The 15,625-nt window shown below is 42.5% G+C and overlaps 1 protein-coding gene across 2 annotated transcripts in view; it reads right to left on the bottom strand.

The window, feature by feature from the left end:
• Positions 1–8,783: 8,783 nt before the first annotated feature.
• The window catches only part of CDK8 (cyclin dependent kinase 8), a 102,333-nt gene continuing 95,491 nt past the window's right edge, over positions 8,784–15,625 (bottom strand). The window contains exons 10-13 of one of the 2 annotated variants that reach the window (XM_012778533.3): positions 13,304–13,401; positions 12,551–12,629; positions 12,269–12,424; positions 8,784–10,071 (exon numbers count right to left, since the gene is read on the bottom strand). In XM_012778533.3, coding sequence (XP_012633987.1) covers positions 9,946–10,071; positions 12,269–12,424; positions 12,551–12,629; positions 13,304–13,401 — 459 coding nt within the window. In that variant the 3' untranslated portion in view covers positions 8,784–9,945. Of the gene's footprint in view, positions 10,072–12,268; positions 12,428–12,550; positions 12,630–13,303; positions 13,402–15,625 lie in introns of both variants that reach the window. The other variant, XM_012778532.3, reaches the window with a different exon arrangement.

Genomic DNA, 15,625 nt, shown 5'->3' with positions numbered 1-15,625 from the left:
TCTCCTGGAAGCTGCTCCAGCTGGCGGGCATTGGGACGGTGACATCCAGAGTCCTTGCCCATTAATCAGTGATCCAAGCAGCAATCCATTCAGAACACAGAAACCCAGTGTTTCGAGGACAAGGTCATCAGTGCCCATCACGGCTCCAGCAAGCGGTGCCAGAGTGTGGCTTGCCTGCCCCAGCTAGCTGCCTGCCACCATGCTGACACCTGAAGTCAGCTGCCATTTACCAGCCAGGCTGATCCCTGGAAGCTTCAATTATTCAAATAAACTTGAGAGCTCCAAAATGGTCACTTTACACTGTTTCAGCCAACATAATTGTCACCCAGGTGGGGAGAGAGATTCCTGGCAGCTTCCAATTCTGCCATCTTCCCTGACCTGACTTCCCTGCAGACAGTATTGTAACAAAGAGCAGGAGAGTTAATGCGGCCTCGGGGTAAGACGCTGTACTATTGTCTTTCCTATGTAAACATGAGGTGTTTTGGGCCTTCCTTACTGAAAGGGATTAAGAATAACGTGTGTGTGCCACTTCAAAAGCCACATACAAAGTGCCAGAGGCTCTGATGATCTGTCTAGTGAGGACAACACATCATCAGGTGCAGGGGCTGCAATGGGGAGGTTTACGTTGGGTTTGCACAGGTCCACCACCGTCCACTCTGAAGCTCTGGTTTTCGCAGCCTGCCGTGGGTTGATAATTGTGTAACAGGGAAGGGTCTGAAGGAAAAAAAATGGCAAAGAGATTTTCTGTCTCCTTAAAACTCCCCCACTCTTTTTGGGAACTGCAGCCTGGGTTGCAACCCTGAGGCAGGTTAAGTGTTTTGTTAAAACTGACTCCCCGGGTGGTGCCAGCCCCCCAGGTGGGCAGCTGGCTGAGTCCGCAGGCTTTGTCTTTGGCAGAGATGGGACCACTAGAATAGTTAACCACAGTAATTGCCTGAAGCGGAGAACCGTCCCTTTCAAAGTTCTGTATTTCTGCCTATGTTCAGGAAATTTGGATTTTGAGATGAGAAGATCTACCATATTTCCGCCTTTGTTGGCACAGTAAACTCTCTTTCCTTCCTCCCCAAACTGCTTGTCCTTGTTCTTCTTCAGCCTCGTGGACAAGTGGCCGAGCTTTAGGTAACCACTTGGCTGGCTGAGCTTGTCATTTTATTTTTTTCAAGACTTCCAAAAAAGTTTAAAAAGCCAGCCAGTTTCACAATCTTTTTAATGTAATTGTTTTTGTGCTGTTCAAGTGCTCCGGCATGTGCGTCACGCAATGATTCGTCTTCCTCCTTTCTCTCGTCCTCAACGAGCACAGAGAAACGCCAGGAATTGCGATCCCCCCATTTCCCACCAGCCGTGACTTCTTTGCTGCTGACTACTTTTGAGGAGCCACTTAAATACAAACTCTCTCAGCCTGGATTCCACCTTCCTGTAAGGCAGAACGGGAGACAGGGGACTGTGTGCAGGTGTGCAATTGCCAATGTGGTCTCAGTGAGCGGGAGTGTGAGATAAGGGAGAGAACAAGAAAGGAAGGAGGCCGGGCGCGGTGGCTCACGCCTGCAATCCCAGCACTTTGGGAGGTCGAGGCGGGCGGCTCGCTCAAGGTCAGGAGTTCGAAACCAGCCTGAGCAAGAGCGAGACCCCGTCTCTACTATAAATAGAAAGAAATTAATTGGCCAACTAAAAATATACAGAAAAAGTTATCCGGGCATGGTGGTGCATACCTGTAGTCCCAGCTACTGGGGAGGCTGAGGCAGAAGGATTGCTTGAGTTCAGGAGTTGGAGGTTGCTGTGAGCTAGACTGATGCCATGGCACTCTAGCCCAGGCAACAGAGTGAGACTCTGTCTCAAAAAAAAAAAAAAAAAAAAAAAAAAGGAGGAAGGAAAGCCAACACATTATTCAGTTGGCTGGCACAACGGGCAGTGGGGGCCCTGGGCTGCCAGCACCTTCTAAAAAGCCTAATGAAATGCACGTACAAACTGTCATGCTCTGGGAATCAAAGTCAGTGTACCCACTGACTTCTTTATTCCATTGGTCAAGGGTCACCCTATGGGCCTGAGCTCCACGTCGTATCCTGATCGTGCATTCCATAGTGCAGAGGGCATTGCTACCACCTTCTGCCCTGACGCGTCAGAGAAGCTCTGTGGCAGGAAGGGACGCATGCTTGACCTGGCCCCACAGCAAAGTGCCTGCCCACATTGGGTGGAGGCCTGTGTAGGACTAGCCACTGTAGCAGTGGCTGGAGGAAGAAGGGGGCCACGAGGGGTTGGAGGGGTGCACAAGAGGAGTCCAGGTAACTTGGCACAGGGAAAAGCTTTGGTCAATGCTAAGGCAGAGGAAACTGCTAGTTGTTTATTTCAGCATATATATATATATTTTTTTTGCCAATGAAGAAACTCTACTGGCAAAGCAACTACTGCATATTAATCAAGCTGATCTGGAGGCCTGCTAAACTAGCATCAGTTTTTAAATCCATTAGGACTGTTAAACGTGCTTTTAACAGATACAATCAGTAACAAGTAAAATACAGATTCTTTTTGTGCTTTGTAATATAGCTGGGAAAAGACTTAGGAAGTGACTGTATGTGTAAATAAGACAGCCCTCCCTGGCAGCATCCAAGCTGACCGATTTCATCTCTGGCTCTTGCAGCCTGGGACGCATTTTGCGCTGTGGACAGAGTGGCCACTTTGCCAGCTTATTACTTTCTCTGGGGCTGGGAGCTGAGGACCTGGGTTCAAATCTGCATTACCAGTAACTGATTAAATCTGAGCAGGGTACAACCTCTCTGGACTTAATTTTCCTCATCTATAAAATGACTTGCAGAGTTTTTATGAGGAATAAATAGTAATACGTGTAAAATGGTTAGCACGGTGCCTGGCACATGGTAACTTTAGGGTCTAGCTGAAATCATAAAGTTAACCATGAAACTTGGAATAGTGATTTATAGTTTATTTCACAAAGTGCCTTTTAGCATTTCTGTGTCAGTTATTACAATTATTATTATTTTTGAGATGGAGTCTCATTTTGTCATCCCAGGTAGAGTGCTGTGGCATCATCATAGCTCACAGCAACCTCAAACTCCTGAGCTCAAGGGATCCTCCTGCCTCTGCCTCCTGAGTAGCTGAGACTACAGGTGCGCACCACCATGCCTGGATAATTTATTCTTTTTTTTTTTTTTTAGTAGAGACGGGGTCTTACCATTGTTCATGCTGGTCTTGAATTCCTGACCTCAAGCGATCCTCCCACCTTGGCCTCCCAGAGTGCTAGGATCACAGGCGTGAGCTGCCGTGCCCGGTCTATAATTATTATTTAGAGCTGCTTTGGAAAAGTTGAATGACTTGACCAAGGCCTGACAGGAACAAGCAAGACCAGGACCTAGGACTTCTGATCTCAAACCTGGTGTTCCTTCTGCTGCTCCACACCAGTCCTACCTCCCCATAGAAACCTTTCCCACCATGCTGCCTTCTCCGCTCCAGAGAAACCATTATGGTGCTTACCCTTCTCTCTCGTGTTTGATCCAATCATGGCTTCCATTGTGTCTATCCCGATCTCTCAAATAAATTAAGTTCCTTAAGTGTTTAAGGGTAAGGATTGTGGAGGGTTTCAGTTCTGTTTGGCTACAGGTCCTAAAAGACTATCAAACAAATACCAAAAGCTCAGTAAATAGCTAGTGAATGTAATTCAGTTGCTTCCTCAAAGAATATTCAGGTTATGAGAAAATTCATAGCCGTCCCTGGGTGAGACGAATATTGTGGGGAGTATTAATTATTCAGTAACATTTTTGAAAATCAGGAGCGCTTACCCTTTGTAGAATGTTAAAGCTAACTGGAGATTATTGAATTCGAAGATCCTTTAAATATTTCAGCCCTGGGATTATGTGGGTCCTGGCATTCCGCTCAGGCTTGTGTAACTGTGCTAAGTGTATTCATGAGAGGATAGGAAATAGTTGGTCGTGAAATGACCCAGAAAATTTAACATACCTGCTAGAACTAGGTCATATTATAATTCTCAAGAAAAAATTTTTATATATAGCATGCTTAATAGCTAACATTTAATGAATGCTTACATGCTAGGTATGTGACAAGCGCTTTCTGCATATTAGATTTTAAACAAATCAACTTTGAGGCATGATTTACATACACTAAAAATTGCCAGTTTAAAGTGTACGGTTCGATGAGTTTTGAAAAATGTGTACACCCGTGTAACCATTGTACAATCAAAATCCTACTGAGCATCCATTTCTATTGCTGGGTAACACGGTCCAGTACTGTTGAAAAGACAGACCGTCCTTTCTCTGCTAAAATGCTTTTGCACTTTTGTTGAAAATCAATTGCCCATGTATGTGTGGTCTTTTTCTGGATTCTCACTCTGCACTGACTTATATGCCTCTTTTTTCTACAATACAACATTGTCTTTATTACTGAAGGTTTAGAATACATCTTAAAATTAGGTAATGTGCCCTCTACTTCTCTATTCCAGGTTCCTTTGCTTTTCCATATAAATTTTAGAAAAAGTTTGATTTTTACCAGATACACTCCCAGGATTTTGAATAGCATTGTGTTGACTCTATAGACCAGTTTGAGAATTGACATTTTAACTATACCAAGTCTTCCAATCCATGAAACAGTATAATTCTCCATTTATTTAGGTATTCTTTGATTTTATCAGGGTTTGGTTTTTTTGTTTTTTTTTTGAGACAGGGTCTCACTCTGTCTCCTGGATTCAAGGGATCCTCCTGCCTTAGCCTCCCGAGTATCTGGGACTATGGGTGCATGCCACCACAGCTGGCTAATTTTTCTGTTTTTGTGGAGTCGAGGTCTTGCTCTTGCTCAGGCTGGTCTTGAACTCCTGGCCTCAAGCAATCCTCCTGCCTAAGCCTCATCAGTGCTTTGTAGTTTTCAGTAAACATATCTTACACATATTTTATAAGATTTGTGCTTAAGTATTTCATGGTTTTTAGTGCTATTATAAATGATAGTTTTAAAAATGTTCAGTTTCTAATTATTCATTGCTAGTACATAGAAATATGATGATTTTTGCTTATCTACCTCGTGTCCTGCAACCTTGTTAAATTTGCTCACTGGTTCTCATAGCTTTTTTGTAAATTCTTTGGAATTTCTACATAGACAATCGCACCCTCTGTCAATAGAGATAGTTTCATGTCTTCCTTCTCAGCCTGAATGCCTTTTAGTTAGTTAGTTAAATTTAGTGCAAACTGATGGAAATACATCTCAAGAATCTTGAAATTTAACAAGGTGGGTAGAGAATTTCAGAAATGATTTTAACAGACAGCAACAACTAGAAAATACAGGTGGTGATTACCTCAGTTTAGTTCTAAGATCGGCTATATGACAGTTACTGAATGCACACGGGCCGTCACTGCTGTAGGGATTTGGGACGCACTGGCAGGAATACCAAGTCCCTGCCCTCGTGGGGCAGATAAACAACATACGAACAAACAAAAAAGTATACGTGTATGAAAATACTAGGCAGTGAGCACTGCTGTAAGAAAAATGAAGTAGGAAAGACAGATGCGTTGTGACTCGAGGGGAGGGCGGTTAGCCTCTTTGAGGAGGTGGCATTTGAACAGAGAAGGAGCCAGACAAGATCCAGGCCGGGGGAATTCTGGGCGGGCAGAAGCCACTTCAAGCAAAAAGCCTTGAGACAGGCATGCGCTTGACGTTTTCAAGGAGGAGCACGGGAGCTAAGGTCGCTGCAGCGCTGTCACCGGGAGAGAGTGGCAGGGGGTGAGAATGGGGAGAGGGCTGCCAACCCGGAGTGTTTTAGGCATGTGGAGAAACTCCGACTTTATTCTAAGTGTCACAGGAGGCCACCGAAGGACTCGGAGCACGGGGTGACCGTTCTGATTTGTTCTACAGACACACGAGAGAAGGGCGTGAGCCGGAGGCAGGGAAGCCAGGGAGGACGCCGGTTCAGGTGGAGAGATGACGGTGGCCAGGCAGGGGGATTAGAAGTTCTCTTTGGCTCGGAAACAGCCGGGGCAGCTGGTGAAGACGGTTCCGTAGCCGCCGCCGCCGGGCAGGCTCTGGCGTCGGCTGTCGCGCCATCTTCAGGGGCAAGAGTCCCCGGAGCACCCACACGCAGCTTCCTCTCGAGTTGGCGCAGGGCGCGATCACGCTGTCCCGCCCGTGGCCCTCAGCGCCACTCGCCTGAGCCCTTGGATCCCTTCGTGTCCACCAGCACCCAAGCCCATCTTTACACCCGCGGCTCTTCCTGCGCGCAAAGCTCTTACACTCCCATTTCGCGTTACTTCAGATATTTCCTGTTCCTGTTCACATCTCTCAAGTCTCAACTCAAATACCATTTCCTTGGAGACTTCTCACACTACCCTACTTAAAACGAGCCCTCAAAGATATTCTTGTTCACCTCGCCTCTTTCTTTCATAAATTTTTATCATAATGCGATGTTCTTTTCATCCGCTGCCCGTTTACCATCTGTCACTGAAGTACACTCTGCACGAGGACAGGACACTGGTCCTCACCGTCCTGTGCCGCAGCCACAGCGCACAGGTAGTGCTTAGCCCCGAGCAGGTGTGCGACAAATGGGATGGGAAGAATGGAGGACTAACGCCAACGTCTTTCCTAAGACCAGAGAGCGTCCCTTAAACGTCCTATCTATCACAGATGGTGTTCGCTTTATGAAACCTCATGAAACCTCAACTTCTGGTGAACATGACGCCCCAAATAATATAAACAGAGCACTCACCCCACTTGCCTTCCAGGTGCCACTTGGATTCTCATGGCGTGCCTGCTCATTAGACTGACCCTCTGTATTGACGACAGCGTGAATTAACTCGTGTGTAATTCGGTGAAGTGATCAAGGCTGAGCATGTCGCATCTTTTGGAACGGTGAGCGTGGAAGCGCCGAGGCAAGGCTCGAGGGCGGGTGGCGGAGGGGGAGTGCGGCAGCCAGGGAGGAGAGGAACACAAGCCGCGATCCGTAAGGAAAGGGGGGCCAGGACACTCGGGGACTTGCTGGGTACAGTAAGGCAGGGGCTGAGCAGAGGAATGACGTGACCTCCGTGGAACAGGCTCCGAGGCTGCTGTGTTGAGAAGGCCGCAGGGGGAAAGGCGGAAGCAGGTGGAGGTCACTGGAACGGTCTAGGAAAGAAGTTGACTGTGGCTTGGTGCAGGCCGTGAACACAGGTGATGAGGACAGGGCGATTCGGGCTGTATTTTAAAGGGGAAGCCGTCAGATTCGCAATGGACCGGATGGAGTGTGTGTGGGAGAGGAGGCGCCTGGGTGCCGCCTGGCATGGCCAGCTGGAAGGGTAGGTGGCCGGCCACTCACTGGCGGGCGGGGTCTGGGAGGAGGCAGCCGCCAACTTGACTCACCCATCTGGGCGTGGACACGCCCAGTCTAGATAATGAGTAGGAATGAGTCAGGACGGGGAGGTCTGGATTGGAAATCTGGGAGTCACCAGCCTATCAAGGTCACGAGCCTGGATGACATCACTTAAGGACCAAGTGCAGATAAAGAGGTGATGTCCCAGGTGGAACAGGATCCCTGCTCTCGGGGAGCTTCCACTCTAAGGAGGAAACAGATGTCATCCATCAGGTGATAAAGTGCTACGTAGAAAAATTAAGCAGGGGAATGGGATCGAGAATGATGGCAGGCGCATGTATGTGATGTTATTTGTCACAGATGCATGTCAACTTAGGAACCAGGTGCTCAGAGAGAAGGTAGGCTGGACAGGTAGGTTTGATGGTCACCACGTTTAACGGCATGAGATTGGACAGAATCACTCAGGAATGGGCAGAAAGAGAAATAGAGAAACGAGGCCTTCAGGCTTTCAGACATTTAGAGTAGAACTTGTCACAATGGGAGTTGCTTTTGGAAATTCATGTAGGATGAGGGACGGGCTGTCAGCAGAGCAGCGTCTCCTCCAAGCCACTGAACTGCTACTGTTGGCTCAATCTTCATTTAGGCCTTGCAGGTGAGTGACCCTACAGCCGGTTTTCCTAACGCATATTCCTCAGACTGCTGCATCAGAACCAACTGAGGAGCTTGTAAAAATGAGTCTCCCTGTTCCACCCCAACCCTACTGAAAATCAACCCCGGGGACTGGACTGTGAAGGGAGGAAAATGCTCATGTCCACTAGGCTTGAAAGCAACACATGACAGGCAGGGAGAACAGTCAGAAGACAGGGTGGATGGCACACAGGCAGGTGCAGTGAGGAGTGAGACTGATGGCAGCGCATGTGGGAGGCTTTGGCTCGGCTGTGCTCCCAGGGAGGCTCCACAATGCCTACGTGCTGTGCGGATGAACCAGGGTGGGAAGACTTAACATGGAAACATGAATTCAGCTCCTCAGAATTATCCTTACTGCTATGGTCAGGGCTGTCGGTGCCGAGATTCCTTAGTTCTTAAAATTAGAGTGTTTTTATATGAATGATTTGAGTTTTTAAGAAAAAATGTTAGTTTTTTGTAATCGCATTTCATGCTGAACGAGGAGGAAAAACAGTTATTTGGGATGAAATAGACACATCCTTCTCAGTATAACACAGAAGAGATTAGGCATTATTCCAGAGATTGAAGGCTCATCATCATCTTTCAATTAGAAAGGTGTCTGTGTTTCGTATCTTACAATGCGGTACTTAGTGTAACAGAAAAATAAATCCACAAATGAGACTTAAGTCATTACTGCATTATGGAGGCAGAACACATAGATATTATTAATGAAAACTGATGAGATTTATTCAGAGGCCACTTGTTAAGGCACATTTTAAAATTAAAAAAACTCTTTGCATATATAAAAAATACAGCTGACTCCATATTTTGATTTATGAAAAATAAATTTATTACATAACACCTTGTTTTTAACAATGTTCAATTATTTTTTCTTATTCAGAATACTTGTGTCATTCATGTAAAATAGTTTGATACAGTACATTGTATGTTATAGGTTTTTTTTTCCTCAAAAATTCTAAGGCTCTCCTACTCCTTTCTCCTTTGCTGAAGTAAGGGCACCCTAAACAACGTGCGAACAAATTTTTAAAAAGAAAATTAATTGAACAAAATTATAATAGCACTACACCAACCAGCTTTAAAATCAGGACAAAATATCTGAATTGGATGCCGCACCTCTTTAAAGAAGTTTTCGTTCATGCTTTTTTCATCTTAAAGCATGCTCACAAATCAGCAACACCAACAGGAAAAATAAAACACTGTCTATGACAATCATTTTAGTTTGTTTGCTGAACCAAACATGTTTATATCAATGACAACATATTTAATTACTATCAAATAGCAGCTTTAATACCAGTCAAGTCATAGATTGAAAATAAAAACAAACTTATAAATTGGAAATTAATCTTTGGGAGTTTTGAAACCTTTCTGGAGAAACTGTGGCTTTTTGTACTTTCAAAAAAATCCAAGCAATATTTTCTTGGTCAAAAAACACTGATTAATGTAGAAAATGAATCAATCCACTGATAAGACACTAAAAAGAAAGATGTACCAAAATAATCTTGTTTTGAGTCTTGGTTATTTCGTTAACATATACTGTATGTTTCAAGTACCAGTTAAACTTTTGTGTCTGTGTGTGTACTATTGGTCAGATAACGTTGTTACACTGAAAGAATTCACCACATACAACGACAAATGCTTGCCCCTAGCACATTTCACAGCTTTAACTGCTACAGACTGTCACTGAAAAAAATGCATTGGTCAGTCTGAACCATGTCAAGTAAACTATGGAAGTAGCAAATCCACAACACAAACTGTGCTAGCACTTTCTTTTCAAGTCTAACTCCAAAATAGGTACAACTTGGAAGCCACTACCCCGATCTGTGAAAAGCGGTGGAACTTGGCTACTGGACATTTTGAAGGTGTGGTTGTACAGTACATTCTCACGGCCCATACCAGGTTCCTGCGGAGAGCTGCACAGCCAGCCCTGCAGCATGCGCAACAGTGCATTGACGAGATCCAGACGCAGCTCAGTACCGATGTGTCTGATGGGAGTACTGTGGAGGCTGCTGGGAGGTAGCTGAGTATCCCATGCTGCTCTGCGGCTGTGATGTGCTTGGTCCAGGGTTGGGATAGGCAGCATGTGGATTGGAACGCTGGAAAGGAGAAGATTGGTTTAGGTGCTTCTTGGGATTCAGTGGCTCTATCCCCAGCAGCAAAGCTTACACGTGACTGAAGTGTCTATACAGCTTTTGTCCTATGTAGTAGCTTTAGAATTAGAAGACAGAAAACTCAAATCTTTAACATCAACTCTTCTTTAGGAAGGTCAGAAGTTAAGCCAAGAATTATTACTATGCTGTGCACATACATTTGTTTCTACAGCAGTAACCCCGTTTTATGCTGTTTTGTATTTACTTAGGAAATAGTAACTAATTTGCTTGTGATATTTACACATGAACTTAATGGCATATACATCAAGAAATTCAAAGCTAATTTACATGCTCGTTTCTTCAGTAGAACCCCCCCCACACACATACATATGACTGAATAAAAATGAATATAAGAAAAGGTCCACAGGATCAATTTCTTTGACATTAATACATTTTTATTCCCTTTAAACTACTGAATCTTATTTTCTGCTACAAGTTTATATACAAAAGCAAATATATAATCATAGACACAAGAGTGGTATTCTCAATTCTGAAAATGGCACAAAGAGGATGAACACTGATAGAATTTAGAGTTCTCTAATTTTGATCTGTTATATTATTTCCTACATCTCTCATACTATTTGCTCCTAAGACAAACACTATAAAAGATTAACCACATTTATTTTCTCTTTCAAAGAATATTGAATATTTAATAAGTCATATAATTCTAAACTCTGCCAATCTTAGCAAAAATAACATTTAAAAAAGAGTGGACACATAAAATTGTAGTCAGAAATACTATGTTTGAAATCACTCACAAAAACCAACTACAACAGTGACCTCAACAAAGCAGAACAGCATCATTTTCTTGGTTTCAGAAGCAAAATTTTGAACACTGCTCTGCTTCATTCTAAGGATGCCATCACCTTAGTGTGCAAATACCTTTGTGAGCCAAGAGAGGTACACTCTTCCCATTCAGAAAGGGAAAAAAGATGCTGGAACAAACATCAGCTCCTCACAGATGTCTGTCCTTGATTTCCTTGTTTGGCTAACTGGAAGAGAATCACTACTTATACAATGATTTTGTGGTGTGACAGGCTCGACTTCTCCCTGAGAGAAGCATGAGCAACATGTTAATATCTAATTCTTGAAGTACAATAATGGGCACTGGGAACCTTTTCAGTTTCATAAGATCTCTTTTTCTTTTCTTTCTTTCTTTGTTTTTGGTAGGTAAATAACTCTAATTGGTCAGGTTTTCAGTGTCCTTCCCACACTGAAACCCAGTTTAGTTGGGAATAGGGTTAGAACAAGCAGGCACAGAGCAGCAGATGTGAGTCCCAGTCTGGGTCTGCAACTGGCTCTCTGGCCATGTGCATGTTATTTTACCTCTCTGAGCCTCAGTTTCCTGAAATGGCAATTGCCTCCCAGAGTTAGCATGATGATCAAAGGAAATAATGTATGTTTCATATTTGGTATACTAGCTGGCAAATAGTAAGTACTCAATGAGCTGTTATGATTGTAGCATCACTAGTACCACTACCATCACTTAAGATGCACTTACTGTGTAGTGTGAATGCTAAGAATTTTAATACAATTATAAAAATGATGAAAGAATGTAATAATTGGTATCATCTCTTAAGTGCTTATGTTAGGCTAGCCACTGTGCCTATTTCAAATGCATAATCTCACTTAATCCTAACTACAACTTCACATTGATCATTACCCATACTCTACAAACAAAGGAACTGAGAATGTCAGAATTACCACTCAAGTTACCCAGAAGTAAATGACGAGGCTGGGATTTGAAAGCCTAGGTTCTTAAGCACTATGGCATATTGTTTCAAACCATAGATAACCATTTATCGAGCTGCTACCATAAGCCAGGTGCTAAGACATATAATGTCTGACAATTCCAAGTTGTATTTTACTAGTTGCATTTTACAGAAGAACCTGTCCAACGTCACACAGTTAATAAACGGCATAAATTATATTTGATCATTCCCAGTCTTTCTGGTTTAAAAGTCTAAACCCTTCCTCTTACACCCCTGTCGACACTTTTCCATGCCAATAACATTTCATGTCTATGTATTCTCCCTGACACACACAGGTCTGTACTTCTCAATTATATCCCATTTTCCAATGATCACAAACCCATATGCAAACACCAACATGGTAGGTTAACACAAAATAAACTTGGAAATACCTGATAGTCTGAGGTCATGATTAGTCCACCTGAGGTAGTGGTAGGAGGAACAACTCTCACTTTTTTCAACGGGGGTCCCTGTGTGTGACTGCTGTCTTGATTCCCTGGGTGACCAGTTCCGTTAGTGTGGTTATTGCCCTGCTGCTGCTGCTGGTTCTTCTCAATTGGTTAAACAAAAAAAATAAAGTTCAACTCAGAGAGAGAACAAAACACACCCACACAGGGAAACATCATGGAAGCATTGATGAAACACGAAGCTGCCAGCTGTACTTTAATACTTACTTTGTCTCCTTTGTCATCAGGTTCTTCTTCTGTTAAAAATTCTCGTTTTGGGTAAGGGATTTGACAACCGGCAAAAACACTGATCATAAGAAAAATAGAAAAATGATTTCTGGTACGCTAATCAATATTTCAAATGTTTCACTTAGGCAACTGTCACTTTAACCTTCTAAGATGTGCAAATATAAAGCACCTTTCATGCAACTCTGACAACATGGATCTTTTCTCTGTAACCAGTGATGTTACAGCAGGCCACTTCAGGGCCTCTCATTGTATAAAAGTAATCCATAATCATCTAACATGATTCAGCCTTATTACAGTATTATTTTATTGCTTTATAATCAAAATAGAGATTCTAGCTGAAATATGTGTCACTATTCAACTACTCTCTCTACAGCATTTAAAACAAAAGATTGTATAGGGAACACAAATTTATTTGGGAATGGTCTTTGTACTTTTGTAACACAAAACTGTAATTACAAGCAGTAAGCAATGTCAGTGAGTCTGAAGGAGCTACAGCATGCATAATCAACCTGTCACTGAATAACTGGATTATTGCTGAAACTAATGTGATCAACATTTCATAAAGCACGAGACAAGGAGAAATGCCTCTTAACCATAAAGCCCCTAAATGGCACTTCAATCAGCAGAGCTCATTTTGTGCTTGTCATAAGGATTTCCTTGGGTCCCCAAACTTAGAGTTGACAACTAAACTAAATCCCATCACGCCAGTGAGTTAACAAGCTGATCACTTACTCGGATGTAGGAAGTGGGTCTTCTAAGAAATAGGGATCCTGCATAGCCTGTTCTGAGGTAATTCGCTTTATTGGGTCCATGGTAAGCAACTTCTGAAGCTGAAAATATAAACCATAAAAACATTACTGCGTTACTTCGCATAGTTACCTTTTAGCACCTACGTGAGGGTAGTATATAGTTTTTGATGAACATGATGACAATCTGGAGAGTATTTATGTCCCCAAATTAACAAAACTCTTAATTATTAAATTTAATGTAGTAATTCATATTCATTCCATTATCTTGCTGATTCTCAAATATTAACTACACTTATGTCTTGTGAATCTAATCCAATAACTTTCCCCCTACATCATCTGAATTGCTGCATCCAAATTAGAACAAGACTAAAATTCTTGTATTTTCTATTCTTTTTCAATTAAGGGGAAAAACAGTTGGAAAACAAATAATACAGTAGCTGCATGTAGAGCTATTCAAATTTAGATCCCAATTCATTAAGTGAATTAAATTAAAAAGTCAGTTTCCCAGTCATACTATGTATATTTCAAGAGCTCAAAAGCCAAATGTGGCCAGCAGTGCTGTCCTACTGGGCAGTGCAGATCATGACAGAAAGTTGTACTGCACAGTGCTGTACTAGCCTAAATAAAAAAGGTGATATACAACTTGTAAAGTACTGAGTTGTGATTATGAGTGGAGACTCTGGACATAGATTCCTTGGTTCAAATCCTGACTCAACATTTACTGGGTTGAGTGATACTGTGCAAACTACTTTAACCCATTTGTCAAATGGAGATTAAAAATAGTACCTATTAGTACAAGTTTGTTTTCAATATTAAATGAATTCATATATGGAAAGCAATTATAATGGTGCCTGGCAAAAAGAAAGCATTATGTAAGTGCTAGCTATTATTACTATTATTACTGCTACATACAGAAATGTCACACTAATGTGAAGACTTAGTATTTTTTAGTTAAAACATAGTTCACTGAAGGCTCTATGAACTAGAATATTTGATTCTCATACATGATTTAGGAGATTATATTGTTGTCTCTTAGTTTATACTCTGATCCAATGTAGTGTTTCCATTTTTTAGCATGCATCAGAATCACCTGGATTCTTAAAACAGACTACATGGGCCCTACTCACAAGGTTTCTTATTGGTAGATGTGGGTAGTAGCCCAAGGACCCGCATTTCCAACAAGTTCCCAGGTGATGCTATGATACTGTACTGGAACCACACTAAAAAAACCTGTGAAGTGGTTGGGCATGGTGGCTCACACCTGTAATCCTAGCACTCTGGGAGGCCAAGGTGGGAAGATCGTTTGAGCTCAGGAGTTCAGGACCAGCCTGAGCAAGAGCGAGACCTTGTCTCTACTAAAAAAATAGAAAGAAATTACTTGGCCACCTAAAAATAGAAAAAAAATTAGCTGGGCATGGTGGCACATGCCTGTAGTCCCAGCTACTCGGGAGGCTGAGGCAGGAGGATTGCTTGAGCCCAGGAGTCTGAGGTTGCTGTGAGCTAGGCTGACACCACGGCACTCTAGCCTAGGCAACAGAGTGAGACTCTGTCTCAAAAACAAAACAAAAAACCCCAGTGAACTAATAGATATATTAAACTTAAATGGAGATAAATTTTAGAGGATAAAAAGACATAAAATATTTAAAAATGTAGATAAAATGCTGGGAGGGTGAGATTCAAATTTAGTTTTGATGATCTGATATTTTAGACAAAGCACAATTTCATTTTTAGGGTTCAAAGGAAAAGCCTAGATTTGCTATTTAAAATACCCAACAGTTTTAATGGAATTAGAATAGAGCTTTCAAATGAGACCAGCCAAGATTATCAACAATTAAGATAGGTCACCCCAGTAATAAAAAGCAAATGAACTATACGGAAGGTATATCCCTAGAGTTTTGGTGGTGATGGTAGGGAGAGTCACCTCAGACTGTGACTGAGTAGCAGGGAACTGGGGGTGGGTGGGTGTCAGTGATTCCCCTAAATAATGACTTTTAGTCTGCCCCCATTATCACTTTCTTAGAATAAAGAAATGATAATAAAGCCCATAATTTTAACTTAACCTTCCAGTTTGGGTCCTATGGTAAGTACATTATAATAAACCATTATGTGGTTAATATGTTGTGTGGTTATATGATAGGTTTAGCACTGCCTTTTAAATTGCTGATAAGATATGAAATAGATAATATAAAATGTGACATGATATAGTAATAAGTAGAAGATATAGAAGCAGAAGCAGTAGAGGGAGGGGGAAAAAAGCAGAAACAGAAATAGAAGAAATGTTTGCCGAGTGGCCTGGTTGCAATAA

The sequence above is a fragment of the Microcebus murinus genome, chromosome 13, assembly GCF_040939455.1.
Source record: "Microcebus murinus isolate Inina chromosome 13, M.murinus_Inina_mat1.0, whole genome shotgun sequence".
Classification (NCBI taxonomy): Eukaryota; Metazoa; Chordata; class Mammalia; order Primates; family Cheirogaleidae; genus Microcebus; species Microcebus murinus.
This window is presented reverse-complemented; position numbering and strand designations above follow the sequence as displayed.